The sequence below is a fragment of the Balaenoptera ricei genome, chromosome 1, assembly GCF_028023285.1.
Source record: "Balaenoptera ricei isolate mBalRic1 chromosome 1, mBalRic1.hap2, whole genome shotgun sequence".
Taxonomy (NCBI): Eukaryota; Metazoa; Chordata; class Mammalia; order Artiodactyla; family Balaenopteridae; genus Balaenoptera; species Balaenoptera ricei.
Window position 1 is genome coordinate 43,794,980 of NC_082639.1, and position 15,342 is coordinate 43,810,321.

The 15,342-nt window shown below is 35.4% G+C and overlaps 1 protein-coding gene across 4 annotated transcripts in view; it reads left to right on the top strand.

Annotated features, from left to right (window-relative positions):
- ZFYVE9 (zinc finger FYVE-type containing 9) overlaps positions 1-15,342 on the top strand; it is a 188,201-nt gene that overhangs the window by 146,102 nt on the left and 26,757 nt on the right. For all 4 annotated transcript variants that reach the window (XM_059922362.1, XM_059922352.1, XM_059922371.1 and 1 more), the window contains one exon: positions 1,990-2,094. In XM_059922362.1, the coding sequence (XP_059778345.1) occupies positions 1,990-2,094 (105 nt within the window). The remainder of the gene's footprint in view (positions 1-1,989; positions 2,095-15,342) is intronic.

Genomic DNA, 15,342 nt, shown 5'->3' on the forward strand with positions numbered 1-15,342 from the left:
TGCCTGCAGTATTTTGCATTCATCAGGTATAAGGATCCTTTTTTTTTTGGCCAGCACTTATTATTTCTCCTTTTTGGTTTTTAATTTTTGCCATTCTAACAGGAGTCTAGTGGTTTTAATTTTTGTGATTTTAGTTTGTATATTTCCTGTGATGAATGATTTAGAGCATCTTTCATTTGCTTATTTTGTCCTCTTTATATCTTTAGTGAATGTTCAAATTTTTCCAACTGTTCATGTTTTAAAAATATGGTTGTTGTTTTCTTATTGTTGAGTTTTGAGAGTATTTCATCTATTCTGAATGTAAGTCCTTTGGTAGATTTGTGTCATTTAAAAATATTTTCTCCCAGTCTGTAATTTATCTTTTCATTCTCTTAAGAGTGTCTTTAACAGAACAAAAGTTTTTAATTTTGTTGAAGTCCAGTTTATTAATTTTTTTATGGAGTGTTCTTTTTATATCATATCTAAGAACTTTTTGACTGAAACTTATATCACAAACATTTTCCTCCATGTTTTCTTCTAAAAAGTTTGTAGTTTTATGTTTTATATTTAGGTCAGTGATCCATTTTTAGTTAATCTTTATGACTGTTAGGCATTGTTTGAAGTTCTTTTTTTTCCCATTTGTATGTCCATTCATTTCAGTATCATTTGTCATTTACTTGCCTTTGCACCTTTATCAAAAGTCAATTGATTATACCTGGTTGGATCTAATTCTTCCTTCATTCGTAACTTACATCCAAACTTAAATATGAGTGAAGACAAAAAGAGTAGCATACTCACCGGTCTCATTTTAGATTCATGACCAATACCATTAAGGAAGCTCTTGGACCTACCTGGCAGTCCTTCCTGGTCCATAATACATTCCTACTCCTCTAGATGACTATTTGCATGGGATCTCTTCTCAAATTTCCAGTGCCTCCTCTCCTTTCCTCAGTTTCAGCTGATGGCTTAGCCCCAATTTTCCTGAGTGAATAGAAGCAATCAGAAGATAATTTTCACACAGTTCCATCCAGCAACTTACTAATATCTATACATTTTCTTTTCTTAGCTTCCAGGACACCATTCTTTCTTGGTTCTTCTCCTGCAGTCTTCTGACTTCCCCTTCCCATCATATTCTACATCTCAGTAAATGGCAGTTCCTGTCTTCAACTTGCCCAGGCCATGAAATTCAGAATCATCTTTTGTTTTTTTCACATTCCACATCCAACCTACGGGCAAATATTGTCCTTTTTCCCTTCAAAATATATCTAGAGTTTGAAACTTCTCACAATCTTTTGAACTGTTAACATCTTCGTTCAAGTTATCACTGTCTTTTGCCTGGATTATTTTTATTATGCTTATCTGATATCCTTTCTTCTATTCTTGTTCCCTTTCCATCTATTGTTTACAGAGAAAGTCAGAGAGATCCGTTAAAATAGGTCAAAAGCCTTCTAAAAGTTAAGGCAAAGGTCCTTGTGGTGACCTACCAGACCCTATGAAATCTAGCTGCGTGCTATCACTTTGACCTCATCTCCTACCATTCTTGCTCATTTTGCTGCAACCATACTAGATGTGATGTATATATGCGTGCATGTTTTACTCTACAGGTATTCATTTAGTCCCCAGGATGTTCCAGGCATTTGGGATATAACAAGAACAAAACAAGTGAGCATCCCTACCCTATTGGAGCTTATTACCTTAGAGGGAGGAGATAGTTAAATATATACAGAAAATGTTAGGTGGTGACAAAGCAGGGATAAACATTCAAATATTTGTTTAATATTGTATATAAAGGGTATATGAAACTTTTTAGTCTGCTTCTTTGTAAGAGTTTACAGGCTAATCAGAGAGTAGAATATACACAATGGGGCTTTCATTATACATTTTCTTATTATTTAAATGAATGAGATCTTTTAATTTTGACATTCTTTTTATTTATGCTAATTTTATTACTATAAATTAAATCCTGCCGTTGATGAATTCCCTCTTCCACTTCAATCTGCTTTTGCCCAGGACTTTAGAAATTACCAGTATACATTGCCAGTAGTTCAAGGTTTGGTGGTTGATATGGAAGTTCGGAAAACCAGCATCAAAATTCCCAGCAACAGATACAATGAGGTAAGATTTCCCATGAATTTTTCATAATTGAATATCATAAATGAAGATGAGAAATACATGATTACATGTAAATTTTTAGTTAATCGGCAGTGAAATCAGTTCATAATATTATATGAGTTAGATCAGTGATAGGGAATTCCATAACAGAAAGATAAAATGTTAAATTTGTGATTTATTTAGTCTTTGCTTGTGTCATTTGTTGTGTTTTGACCTTTTGATGCTGACAATCAGTGGCAGATTTGCGTTTTGATTGAAGTATAAAATTAACTTTATAATATTTATTAGTGGTGGGATCTTTTATTTTTCCCTCTTTCTATAAGTATGTATTACTTTTAACTATACTTAATGTTCAATCATAGCTCACCTATAAGTCCCAAAATTATTTTTAAATAAGGTTTTGAAAGCAAATGATTGCATCTTGAATTAAGCTGTATTTTGTAACTAAAATGAAATTGTGCATACTACACATACATTAACAGGATTATGTAATAACTGTTCTTGCCTATTTGCCATGTGAAGTAGTACTTGAATTTAAAAATTTCTTAAAATGGGTTCTAAAGTGTTGGATAGTAATCATTGTGATTTAAAATAGAAAATTTAAAACTTAGTTTGATATAATATTAAAATTTGTTGTTTTATTAGACAGGGTGATAACTCCACAGTTACTTCTTCCACCATATCTTGGTATAAAATAACTTCTTCCCTCCTTCTCTTTCTTCCTTTTCTTCCTTTCTTTTTTCCTTTCTCATTCAGCCATTTATTCACTTACTCATTTGTACATTCAATAAACATTTTATACTTGATATACACTTAAAATCACAGAAATGTCTTACTGGACTTTTAAGCTCAGGGCTCAGTATTATTATGTGGGAATGACCTATTTGAAGAAAACATTTACCCTGTGGCTTTCTGTCTGATGGCTTTTTTCAGGACACTAGAAAATAGTAGTTAGAATGTGTGCTTAATTTTTTCTGGGATACCATTAGCTATTAGATAGTCCTACCTTGGAACCATGCTAAACTAGAGTCAAATCTTTAAAGAGAACTATTTTTATGTAATTTATGCCCTAAGTAGTTTTTAAAGGAGGCTATGCTTTGAAAACTTGTTTTATTTCCCATATTTGAAGTGTTATTATCTATTTCACAAACGTCTATTAAATATATTCTGTGATATGATACAAAGATGAATCAGACATTATGCTTGCCTTCTGGGAGCTTATTGTCCAGAAGTGAGATGATCAGATGTCAACTCCAAGTGGATAACGTACATTGCTATCCTTGGTGTTTGCAAGATGGTACTTTGTGTTTGGTAATTAGATCTGTTTATACAAGTATATTTGTAAAAGCTATGAGGCCCCCATAATTATTTCAGTACTTGACTGAGGACATTCATGACAACAGCTGCCATTCATATAATCTGTCTTTATCTGAATTCTGCCTCCTAGGTTTATGGTTGTGCAGGTTCAGAAATCTTTGTTCAAAAACAGTAACTGTATTTCTTGTCATTTATTACATTTAATTTTCAATAAAGTTTACCAATTATATATCACTTATTTTTCTTACTTGATTTAGCAGACTGACTTCCCTTCTAATTCAATTTTTGTTTTAACTCAGTGTAATTTTATTTCTCATGATCTTGGACAGTTGAATTGTCTTGTGTCTAATAGTTGAAAAAGTAATTTCTTATACATTATTTCATTTAATCACCACAATATTCCACTTTTCCTCTCATTCATTTTTCTTTATTTGTACCTTTAGTTTTTCTTATCACTCCCTGAACTATGTTTTCTTTTGTTTATAGCCTTTGCACAAGCTATTTTCTTATTGTTGCATACTTCCCTTACTCTTCATTTGCATAACCCATACTCAATTTTCAGGTTTCAGTTTAAATGGTATTTTCTCAGATAGGCTTTCATTTTTTCACATATTTATTTCAGATAAGCTTTCATTTAATAACACACATTCTATGTGTAATACTCACTACATTTGTAATTCCTTATTCAGTGTCTGTTTTCTCTACTAGACTTTTAGTTCCATGAGGGACTGTGTCTGTCTTGTTTACCACTGTATCATTAGCAGTCTATCTAGTATAGAGTAATTGCACAAGAAATATATATATTGAATGAAGACATGAAACAAATAAAATATAAACAATATAAAATATAAAACAAAATATAGATATATAAATAATATAAAAATAACTAAAAGATAAAGTAATGTGGAAATAAGTGCTGAAACTTATTGGAAGTTTATTAAAGATTCGAAGAAGGGAGAGCTCTGATAAATGAAGCAGTCAGGAATTTGCTTTATTTCTAAATGAGCCTGAATCCCTAACAGCCAGAGCAGCACATTCCACGTAGATGTTTATAAACATTCATGTAGATGTAAATGAAGGAAAGATTTGAAATGGACAGTGAAGGATGTGTAAGCACTATAAAGTAAAGGGTGGAAAATAAGTGAAAAGAGGGATAGATACCAGCCTAAACAAAAGGCAGGAAAGCACCAGGAATGGGCATGTCTTGTAGGGAGGACGGGAGATATCAACCTGCCTAGTGAAGAAGAGGCTAAAGGCGACTGGGAAATGAAGTTGTACAAAGAGACTGCTGGATATTCAGAGGCTTTCAGAAACCACACAAAGGAGTCTAGACTCTAATATGATAATTTATAGAGATTTTACAGGTTCTAAAGCAGAAAAGTGAATTAACCAAAGTAGAATTTTAGAAAACTGAGTTTTGGCAGCTATATGTAAAATGTGGAGAGAGGGGACCTCTAAGTGTCAACTGAAAAGAAAAAGAAAAGCACAGCGTAAAAGTTGAGAATTATGTTTTATACAGTGGCCTTATTGAGGACTATAGCCCAGGATACAGCCTCTCAGATAGCTCTGAGGAGCTGTTCCAAAGAGGTAAGGGAGGAGCCAGGATTTATAGGAGTTTTTGCTGGGAAAAAACAAAACAAAACAAAACATGTAGTTGAACATCAAAAGAGTACTGCTAATCATAAAAAAACCAGATATCTCAAGTTAATGATTTTAGTGCTTTTCTATGTATGGGAAAATGCAAGAGTCAGGGCTCACTGAAATTATTCCTTAGACAGGCATCTTAACTCTCTAGGGCCAGTATCCTGTTTTTCTCCATCCTGATTTACCCTAAGGGTGCACTGTTGGTGGCAGGTGCAGTGGCTGATGACTTGATGATAGGCAACATTTGTTGTTTACCAGAATGGCAGGCAACATTCTTTGTTTACTGAAATGGCAGGCAGCATTTTTTTCCATATAAGGAAAGACTTTAAGCTTAGAAAGCTAGAAGAAGATAATATTTCTGAAGTAGTGATTTTAATAAATGAAGTAGTCGTTGTATATAAATTTTCTAATCTCCTTCATCAAGGCCATGCAAGATCTCTGTTGGTCTAGGTAACGCTACTCATGTTCTTATGATGAGATTTTTTTTTTTTTTTTAATTATTTATTTATTTAAGGTCTTAGTTGCAGCACACAGGATCTTTTTTTTTTTTTAATGGGAATTATTTATTTATTTATTTATTTATTTTTCGCTGTGTTGGGTCTTCGTTTCTGTGCGAGGGCTTTCTCTAGTTGCGGCAAGTGGGGGCCACTCTTCATCGCGGTGCACGGGCCTCTCACCATCGCGGCCTCTCTTCCTGCGGAGCACAGGCTCCAGACGCGCAGGCTCAGCAATTGTGGCTCACGGGCCCAGCCGCTCCGCGGCATATGGGATCCTCCCAGACCAGGGCTCGAACCCGTGTCCCCTGCATTAGCAGGCGGACTCTCAACCACTGCGCCACCAGGGAAGCCCTGATGAGATTATTTTGATCATTGTGTTAACTAACATCTATTGAGGGTATATTATATATCAGGTACTATTCTAAGCATATATGTGTCTTCACACTATCTCTGTGAAATGAGTAGGGTAATTACCTTTTTACAGATGAGGAAATTAAGGCACAGAGTGAGCAAGTGTTGGAGCTAGAATCAAACCCAGACACTCTAATTCCAGTGTCCCTACTCTTAAACACTATACTAAACCGATTTTCATAGACATCAGTTTAATGATTACATCTGATTGTAGGGCTGATTATAGGGTCTTTACAGAGGTAAAACCCTAATCTAGTATGACTTCTAAGAAGGGGAAATTTGGACATAGATATGCATAAAGAGAAGGTGATATGAAGAGGCATAGGGAAAAATGGAAGTCAAGTCAAGTCCTTGACTCTGCAAGTCAAGGAGAGAGGTCTGGAACAAATCTTTCCTTTTACAGCCCTCAAATGGAACCAGCTCTGTTGACATCTTAATTTTGGATTTCTAGCCTCCAGAATTGTGAGACAATAAATTTCTATTGTTTAAGCCACCAGTTTGCAGTACTTTCTTATAGCAGCACTAGCACACTAACATAGCAGTCCACTGTAAATAGCTAAACATCAAGACAAAATATGTGGGGGGAAAATACAAAGGACAATGGGGCAGAGAAGGTGAGCCCTATGATTACCCTACTTTACTGTCTGGAGTTTCCAGGCCATAGTGCAGTTAGCGGGGGGGAACCTAAACTGAGCCTAGAGGTCTCCCTGCATTGAAGACAGTGTAGGGAGGGCATGATGGCTAGAATTTGCAAGACAGATTATGGAAATAAGAGAACTCTGGAGATCTGCAGGAGGTTCCTATTGTGTCTTCAGCTGATTACTAATCAGTGCATGTATGTGAGAAAAACACTGGAAAGGAGCAGGGAACACATTTCTCAAAGGTCCAGGAATAATTTGTATTCTTACGAGCTAGAGTAAGAAAGGGACAAATAATTCCTGAGGATCGAAGTTATCCATAAATTTAGGCTGCTCTGATCCTACCTAACAAGCTTAAAATAAAGCTTCAACAAGATCAAGGCACATACATGTTAAGGAGAGACACAGAAAATATAAAAAAGACCCAAATCAAGCTTCAAGAAACAAAAATGACAATGAGATGAAAAATACACTGGATGAGATTAATGGCAGATCAGACACTGCTGAAAAAATTTAGTAAACTTAAAACAGCAACAGAACTATCCAAAACGAAACACAAAGAGAAAAGGCTGAAAAATTAAATGAATGGCACATGATTGAGATGTGGGAAGTGTTGGATGGCCTAACTCTGTAATTGAAGTCCCCAAAGGAGAGAAGTGGGTTGACAGAAAAGATATTTGAAGAATCAGTGATAAAAAATTTTATAAATTTAATGAGAAGTATAATCACATAGATTCAAAAAGCTCAATGAACTCCAGTTGCAGGAAACAGGATGAAAACTACATTAAGGAACATTATAATCATCAAAATCAAATTGCTTAACACCAGAGGTAAAGAGAAGAATCTTAAAAGCAGCTAGAGAAAAAAAATCCACATTATATACTGAGGAATGAGTATAAGAATGACAGCAGACTTCTCATCAAAACAGTTCAATCTGCCACACAGTGTACAAAATCTTTAAAGTATACTGAAAAAGATAACCTGTTAACCTATATTTTATACCCAGTAAAAATATGTTTCAAAAATGAAAAGCAAAATGCTTTTTCAGAAATACAAGAGCTAAAAGAATGTATTACCAGCCACCTATTCCACAAGAAATGTTAAAGGAAGTCCTTCATGGAGAATGCCAAATAATGGAAATCTGGAACCACACAAAGTAATGAAGAGCAGCAGAAATGGTTAAATATATAGGTAAATATAAAAACTCTTTAAAAGATAATTGTTTAAAGCAAAACTAACAACAATGTTTTGTGGAGTTTATAACTTACATAGAAACAAAGAGTATTTCCAGGAGAGGGGAAATAGAAGTATACAGATGGAGAGTTTCTATATGCCATGGGATGTGGCATAATATTACTTGAAAGTAGATTGATAAGTAAAGATGTAGAATAAAAATCTAAAAGCAGCCACTAGAAAAATTTAAATGGAGAGGTATAGCTAATAAGCCAACAAAAATAAACTGGAATTATATAAAGAAGGCTGAAAAAGAAGAAAAGGAGAAGAAAGAGGAGATATAACAAATAGGAAATAAATGGCAAGATGCTAGATTTAAATCCAGCCATATCAATAATCACATTAATTATAAATGACCTAAGCACCCTCAATTAAAAAGGAGAAATTGTTAGATTGATAAACAAGAAAGATTCAGCTATATGCTGTGAATAAGAAAACCACTTGAAATATGAGGATACAGATAGTTTAAAAGTAAATGGATGGGAAAAGATATACTACAGTAACACTAATCAAAAGAAAGCTTGAGTGGATAGAGTAATATCAAAGTGTATTTCAGAATAAACAATATTACCAGGGATAAGGAGGCACATTTCATAGCTGTAAAGGGATCAATTCATCAAAAGGGTATAACAATCCTAAACATTTGTGCATCTAATAACAGTGCTTCAAAATGCATGAAGCAAGAACTGTTAGAACTATAAGGACAAATACAGATAAATAGAACTACAAGGATGAATCCACAAGTATATTATGAGATTTCAATAACCCCCTGTATCACTAATTGATAGAAGAAGTAGACAACATTAAAAGGATCATACACCACGATCAAGTGGGATTTATCCCAGGGATGCAAGGATTCTTCAATATACGCAAATCAATCAATGTGATACACCATATTAACAAATTGAAGAATAAAAACCATATGATCATCTCAATAGATGCAGAAAAAGCTTTTGACAAAATTCAACACCCATTTATGATAAAAACTCTCCAGAAAGTGGGCATAGAGGGAACCTACCTCAACATAATAAAGGCCATATATGACAAACCCACAGCAAACATCATTAAAAAAAAAAAAAAAAAAAGAAGAAGAAGTAGACAGAAAATCATCAAGGATATAGAAAACTTGAATAAAATACACACTTCTCAATAACCCATGGGTCAAAGAAGAAACCTAAAGAAAAATTAGAAAATATTTTGAGCTGACTGAAAATGAAAACATGGCGTATCAGAATTTGTGGGATGCAGCTAAAGCAGTGATTAGAAAGAAATTGATAGCATTAAACTACTATATTAGAGAACAAAGACATCTCAAATCATTGACCTACTCTTCTACCTTAGGAAATTAGAAAAAGAAGAGCAAATGAAACACAAAGCAAACAGAAGAAAGGAAATAATAAAGACCAGCAATTCACAAAATAGAAGGCAGAGAAACAATTTAAAAAATGAAACTAAAAGTTCTTGAGATCAATAAAATCAAATTTCTAATCAGATTGATTAAATAGTGAAAACACACAGGGTACAAGAAAGGTGACAGAGTAGGAGGACATGGAGCTCACTGCCCATCCCCCCCAACAAACACATCACCAGTGCATTAACATGTGGAGCAATTCTCACTGAAAACTAACTGGAAACTGGCCTAAAGATCCTTGTACAACCAAGGCTCTAAGACAGATCCACAAAATCGGGTAAGAAGGGAAGAGAAGCGATCAGGTCAACCTGTGTCCCTAGAAGGAGACACAGAAAAGGTGGGGGATTACATAGGCTCAGAGATCCTCCCTGGGGAGAGAGCTGTTCAAGCCACATATTGGGCACCCTAGCCTTGAGTTCTGACACTGAGAAGGTGAGCACCTTAGCTGGTTTGAAAACCAGTGGGACTAACAGGAGGGCTGTAAGACTCTGATTATGAAGTGCATGCACACACTTGCTACTCCTGAAAAAAGGTGGAGGAAGGAGATTAAAGCTGCATAGAACTCTGGCTGGTTTCCCACAACCACTGCAGTGTGCACCCTGGCCTGAGCTGAGTGCCCTTTCCATCCCCAGTTGCTCCATGACACAGTTCCACACTAGGGCAAGGACTGCTGCAGCCAAGGGGAGTGCATGGTTGTGAGGGACAGAGCCAACGTGGACCCAGAAAGGCATCTGAGTGGGGTGGGGACAGCCATTGCTGGTGTTTATGGAGGCAGTGCATCTGAAGCACTCTAGGACTCTGACTGGGACCAGGACTACCATAGCCCGCATTGCAACCCATGCTGAGCACCCACTCCAGCCCTTCTTGCTCTAGTACTGCTCCCCTCTGGAGCAAGGGAACTGGTGCTGGGAGTGGGAGATCACACACTTAGAGGGAACTGAGACAGCTTGGACCTGACCCTCAGGGATTCTGCTCCAGCCACCTGGGACCTCACTGCACCCCAAATAGGGTGTCGATGGCCACCGAGCAGAGGAGAAGCCCCAGCTCACACCTGGCTCTCTTCCTAGCCACTCCACCTCCAACCCCACTTTGTACCAGTGTGATAGCTGCCAGCACACCCTGGGGGAAGAGATGGTTTGTGCTTGTGTCAGATCCAGCACTCCCACCGAAGCCACTTGGCACGTGCACTGTATAAGGACACTCACACAAGGACAGCCCTTCAAGACCAGAATAGATAACTGTGCCACCTAATTTCATAGAGACAGAAAGTTAAGCAAAATGAGAAGACAGAGGAATTTGTTTCAGTTGAAAGAATGAGAGAAAACTCCTGAAAAAACAACTAATGAAACAAATAAATAATTTACCAGATCAAGAGTTCAAAGCATTAGTAATAAGAATGCTAAATGAATTAGGGAAAATAATAGATGAACACAGTAAGAATTTTAACAAGGAACTAGAAAATATTTAAAAGAACCAGTCAGAGCTGAAGAATACTATAACTGAAATGAAAAACACACTAGAAGGAATTAACAGCAGAGTAGGTGATGTAGAAGAATGCATAAGTGATTTGGAATATAGAATAATGGAAATCCCCCAACCAGAACAGTAAAAGAAAAACAAAATTTTAAAGAGAACAGTTTTAGGGACCTCTAGGACAATATCAAGCTTACCAACATTCACATTATAGGGATCCCAGGAGAATAGAAAGGGGTCAAAAATGTATTTGATAAAATTATGGCTGAAAACTTCCTGAACCTGAAGAAGGAAACATATCCAGGCACAGGAAGCACAGAGGGTCCCAAACAAGATGAGCCCAAGCAGACCCACACCAAGACATATCATAATTAAAATGGCAAAAGTTAAAGAGAGGATTCTAAAGGCCTTTAGAATTCTGATTTTTCTGCAGATACTTTGCAGGCCAGAAGGGAATGGTACTATATATTTAAAGTGCTGAAAGGGAAAAACCTGCAACCAAGGATACTCTACAAGCAAGATTATCATTTAGACTTGACAGACAGAAAAACAACTCAGACAAGCAAAAACAATGAGTCCATCAATACTAAACCTACCTACAAGAAATGTTAAAAGGTCTTTTCTAAGTGGAAGAGACAAGGCTACAACGAAAAGTAAAAAATCTGTAGGAAGGGAAAAATCCACTATTAAAGGCAAATATATAGTAAAGGCTGAGGATCAACCACTTAAATATACAAGTACAAAGATTAAAAGACAAAAAATTATAAAAACAACTATAAACAGTGAAGGGATTAACATGAAGCTGTAAAATATGACATCAGAAACACAAAATGTAGATTTTTTAGAATGTGTTTGCACTTAAAGGACTACCTGTTTAAAAGATCAACACGTGTGAACTACCTGTTAAAGATCAACACGTGTGAACCCTATGGGAATCACAAGTCAAAAACCTACAATAGATATACAAAAACTAGAGAGAAAGGAACACAAGCATACCACTAAAGAAAAACCATTAAAACACAAGGGAAGAAACTAAAAGAAGATGAAAAGAACTGAGAAGGCCTACAAAAGCAATCAGAAAACAATTAACAAAATGGTAATAAGTACATATCTATCAGTAATCACTTTAAATGTCAATGGATTAAATGCTCCAATCAAAAGACATAGAGTGGCTGATTGGATAAAAAAAAACAAGACCTTTCTATGTGCTGCTTACAAGAGACTCATGTCAGAGCTAAAGACACACAGACTGAAAGTAAGGGGATGGAAAAAGATGTTTCATACAAAAAGATGTTCAACATTAGAGAAATGCACACCAAAACTACAATGAGGTATCACCTCACACTGGTCAGAATGGCCACCATTAAAAAGTCTACAAATAACAAATGCTGGAGAGGGTGTAGAGAAAAGGGAACCCTCTTACACTGTTGGTGGGAATGTAAATTGGTGCAGCCACTATGGAAAACAGTATGGAGGTTCCTTAAAAAACTAAAAATAGAGTTGCCATATGATCCAGCAGTCCCATTCCTGGGCATATATCCAGAGAAAACTAATCTGAAAAGATACATGCACTCCAGTGTTCACAGCAGCACTATTTACAATAGTCAAGATGTGGAAGCAACCTAAATGTCCATCGACAGATGAATGGATAAAGAAGATATGCCACACACACACACACACACACACACACATACACACACAATGGAATATTACTCAGTCATAAAGAAGAATGTAATAATGCCATTTGCAGCAACATGGATGGACCTAGAGATTATCATGCTAAGTTGAAGTAAGTCAGAAAGAGAAAGACACATATCATATGATATCACTTATATGTGGAATCTAAAATATGATACAAATGAACTTATTTTCAAAACAGAAACAGACTCACAGACATAGAAAACAAACTTAGGTTACCAAAGGGGAAAGGTGGAGGAGGGATAAATTAGGAGTTTGGGATTAGCAGATACCAATTACTGTATATAGAATAGATAAATGAGGTCCTACCATATAGCACAGGGAACTATATTCAATATCCTGTAGTAAATCACAACGGAAAAGAATATGAAAAAGAATATGTATAAGTATAACTGAATCACTTTGCTGAACACCAGAAACTAACACAACATTGTAAATCAACTATACTTTAATTTAAAAAAAAAGGTATTTCATACAAATGCAAATGACAAAAAAGCAGGGGTAGCAATACTCATATCAGATAAAACAGTATTTGAAACAAAGTCTATAATAGAAAACAAGGAAGGGCATTATATAATAATAAAGGGACCAATACCAGAAGAGGATATAGTACTCATTAACATATGTGCACTTAATACAGGAGCTTGTAAGTATTTAAAGCAAATATTAACAGACCTAAAAGGAGAAATGGACAAATTACAATAATAGTGGGGGACTTTAACACCCCACTTGCATCACTAGATCATTCAGACAGAAAACCAATAAGGGAACAGTAGTCTTAAATGTCACATTAGACCAGTCGGACTTAATAGATATCTACAGGACATTCCATCCAAAAAAAACCCAGAATACACATTCTCTTCAAGCGCACATGGAGTGTTGTCTAGGATTGATCACATGCTAGGCCATAAAACAAGTCTCAGCAACTTTAAGGGGATAGAAATTAATGTCATGCATTTTTTCCAACCACAACACTATGAAACTAGAAATCAATTACAGAAAGAAGAATGGGAAAAGAACAAACGTGATGACCAAACAACGTGCTACTAAAAAAACCAATGTGTCAATGAAGAAATGGAAGAGGAAATAAGAAAATACCTCAAGACAAATGAAAATGGAAATTGAAATGGAAACACAACTTTCCAAAATCTATGGAATGCAGCAGAAGCAGTTCTAAGAGGGAAGTTTATAGTGATATAGATCTTCCTCAAGAAAGAACAAAAATCTCAAATAAACAACCTAACCTACCATCCGAAGCAATTAGAAGAATGAACAAAGCCCAAAGTTAGCAGAAGAAAGTAAATAATAAAGATCAGAGAGGAAGTAAATAAAATAGAGACCAAAAGAACAATAGAAAAGATCAATGAAACCAATGTTTATCTTTTGAAAAGATAAACAAAATTGTTAAACCTTTAGCCAAGGTCGTCAAGAGAAAAAGAAGACCCAAATGAACAAAATAAGAAATTAAAGGGGAGAAATAAGCAACACCACAGAGATATAAAAAATCATAAGAGAATACTATGAACAGTTATATGCCAAATTGGACATTCTAGAAGAAATGGACAACTTTCTAGAAGCACAGAACTTTCAAAGACTGAATCAGGAAGAAATAGGCTATTCAACCAGACGATCACTAGTAGTAAAATTGGATTTCTAATAAAACAAACAAACTCTCAGCAAACAAAATTCCAGGATTGGACGGTTTCACAGGGGAACTCTACCAAACATATAAAGAAGAGCAATACCTGTCCTTCTCAACTCTTCCAAAAAACTGAAGAGGAGGAAAAACTCCCAGATTTATTTTATGATGCTACCATTACCCTGATACCAAAATCAGAAAAAGACACTACAAAAAAAGAAAATTACAGGCCAACATCTCTGATGAGTATAGATGCAAAACTCCTCAACAAAATATTAGCACCTGAATACAACAATATATAAAAAGGATCATACACCATGACAAGTGGGATTTATTCCAGGCATGCACAGATCAATCAGTGTGATACACCACATTAACAAAAGGAAGGATAAAAGTCACATGATCATCTCAGTAGACACACACAAAAAAGCATTTGACAAAATTCAACGTCCATTCATGATAAAAAAACTCTCATCAAAGTTGGTGTAGAGGAAATATACCTCAATATAATAAAGACTATTTATGGCAAACCCATAGCTAATATACTCAATGGTGGAAAGCTGAAAGCTTTTCCTCTAAAATCAGGAACAAGACAAAGGATGCCCACTCTCACCACTTCTGTTTAGCATAATATTGGAAGTCCTAGCCACAGCAATCAGTCTAGAAAAAGAAGGAAGAGGCATCCAAATTGGAAGGCAAGAAGTAAAACTGTCACTGTTTACAGATGACATCATACTGCATATAGAAAATGCTAAAGTTGCCACCAGAAATCTATTAGAACTAATAAATGAATTCCATAAAGCTGCAGGATATAAGGTTAATATACAGAAACCTATTGCTTCTCTGTATGCTAATTATGAACTATCAGAAAGAGAATGCAAGAAAATAACCCCAATTAAAATTTTATCAAAAAGAATAAAATACCTAGGAATAAATTTAACCAAGGAGGTAAAAGACCAGTACTCTAAAAACCATAAAACATTGATGAAGGAAGTTGAAGATGATACCAAGGAATGGAAAGATATTCCAGGTTCATGGATTAGCAGAATTAATATTGTTAAAATACATACTACTGAAAGCAATCTACAGATTTAATGTAATCCTTATCAAAATACTCATGACATTTTTCACCGAACTAGAAGAAATAATCCTAAAATTTATATGGAACCACAGAAGACCCTGAATTGCCAAACCAATCTTGAGAAAAAGGAACAAAACTAGAGGTATAATACTCTCTGACTTCAGACTGTATTACAAAGCTTTAGTCATCAAAACAACATGGTACTGGCA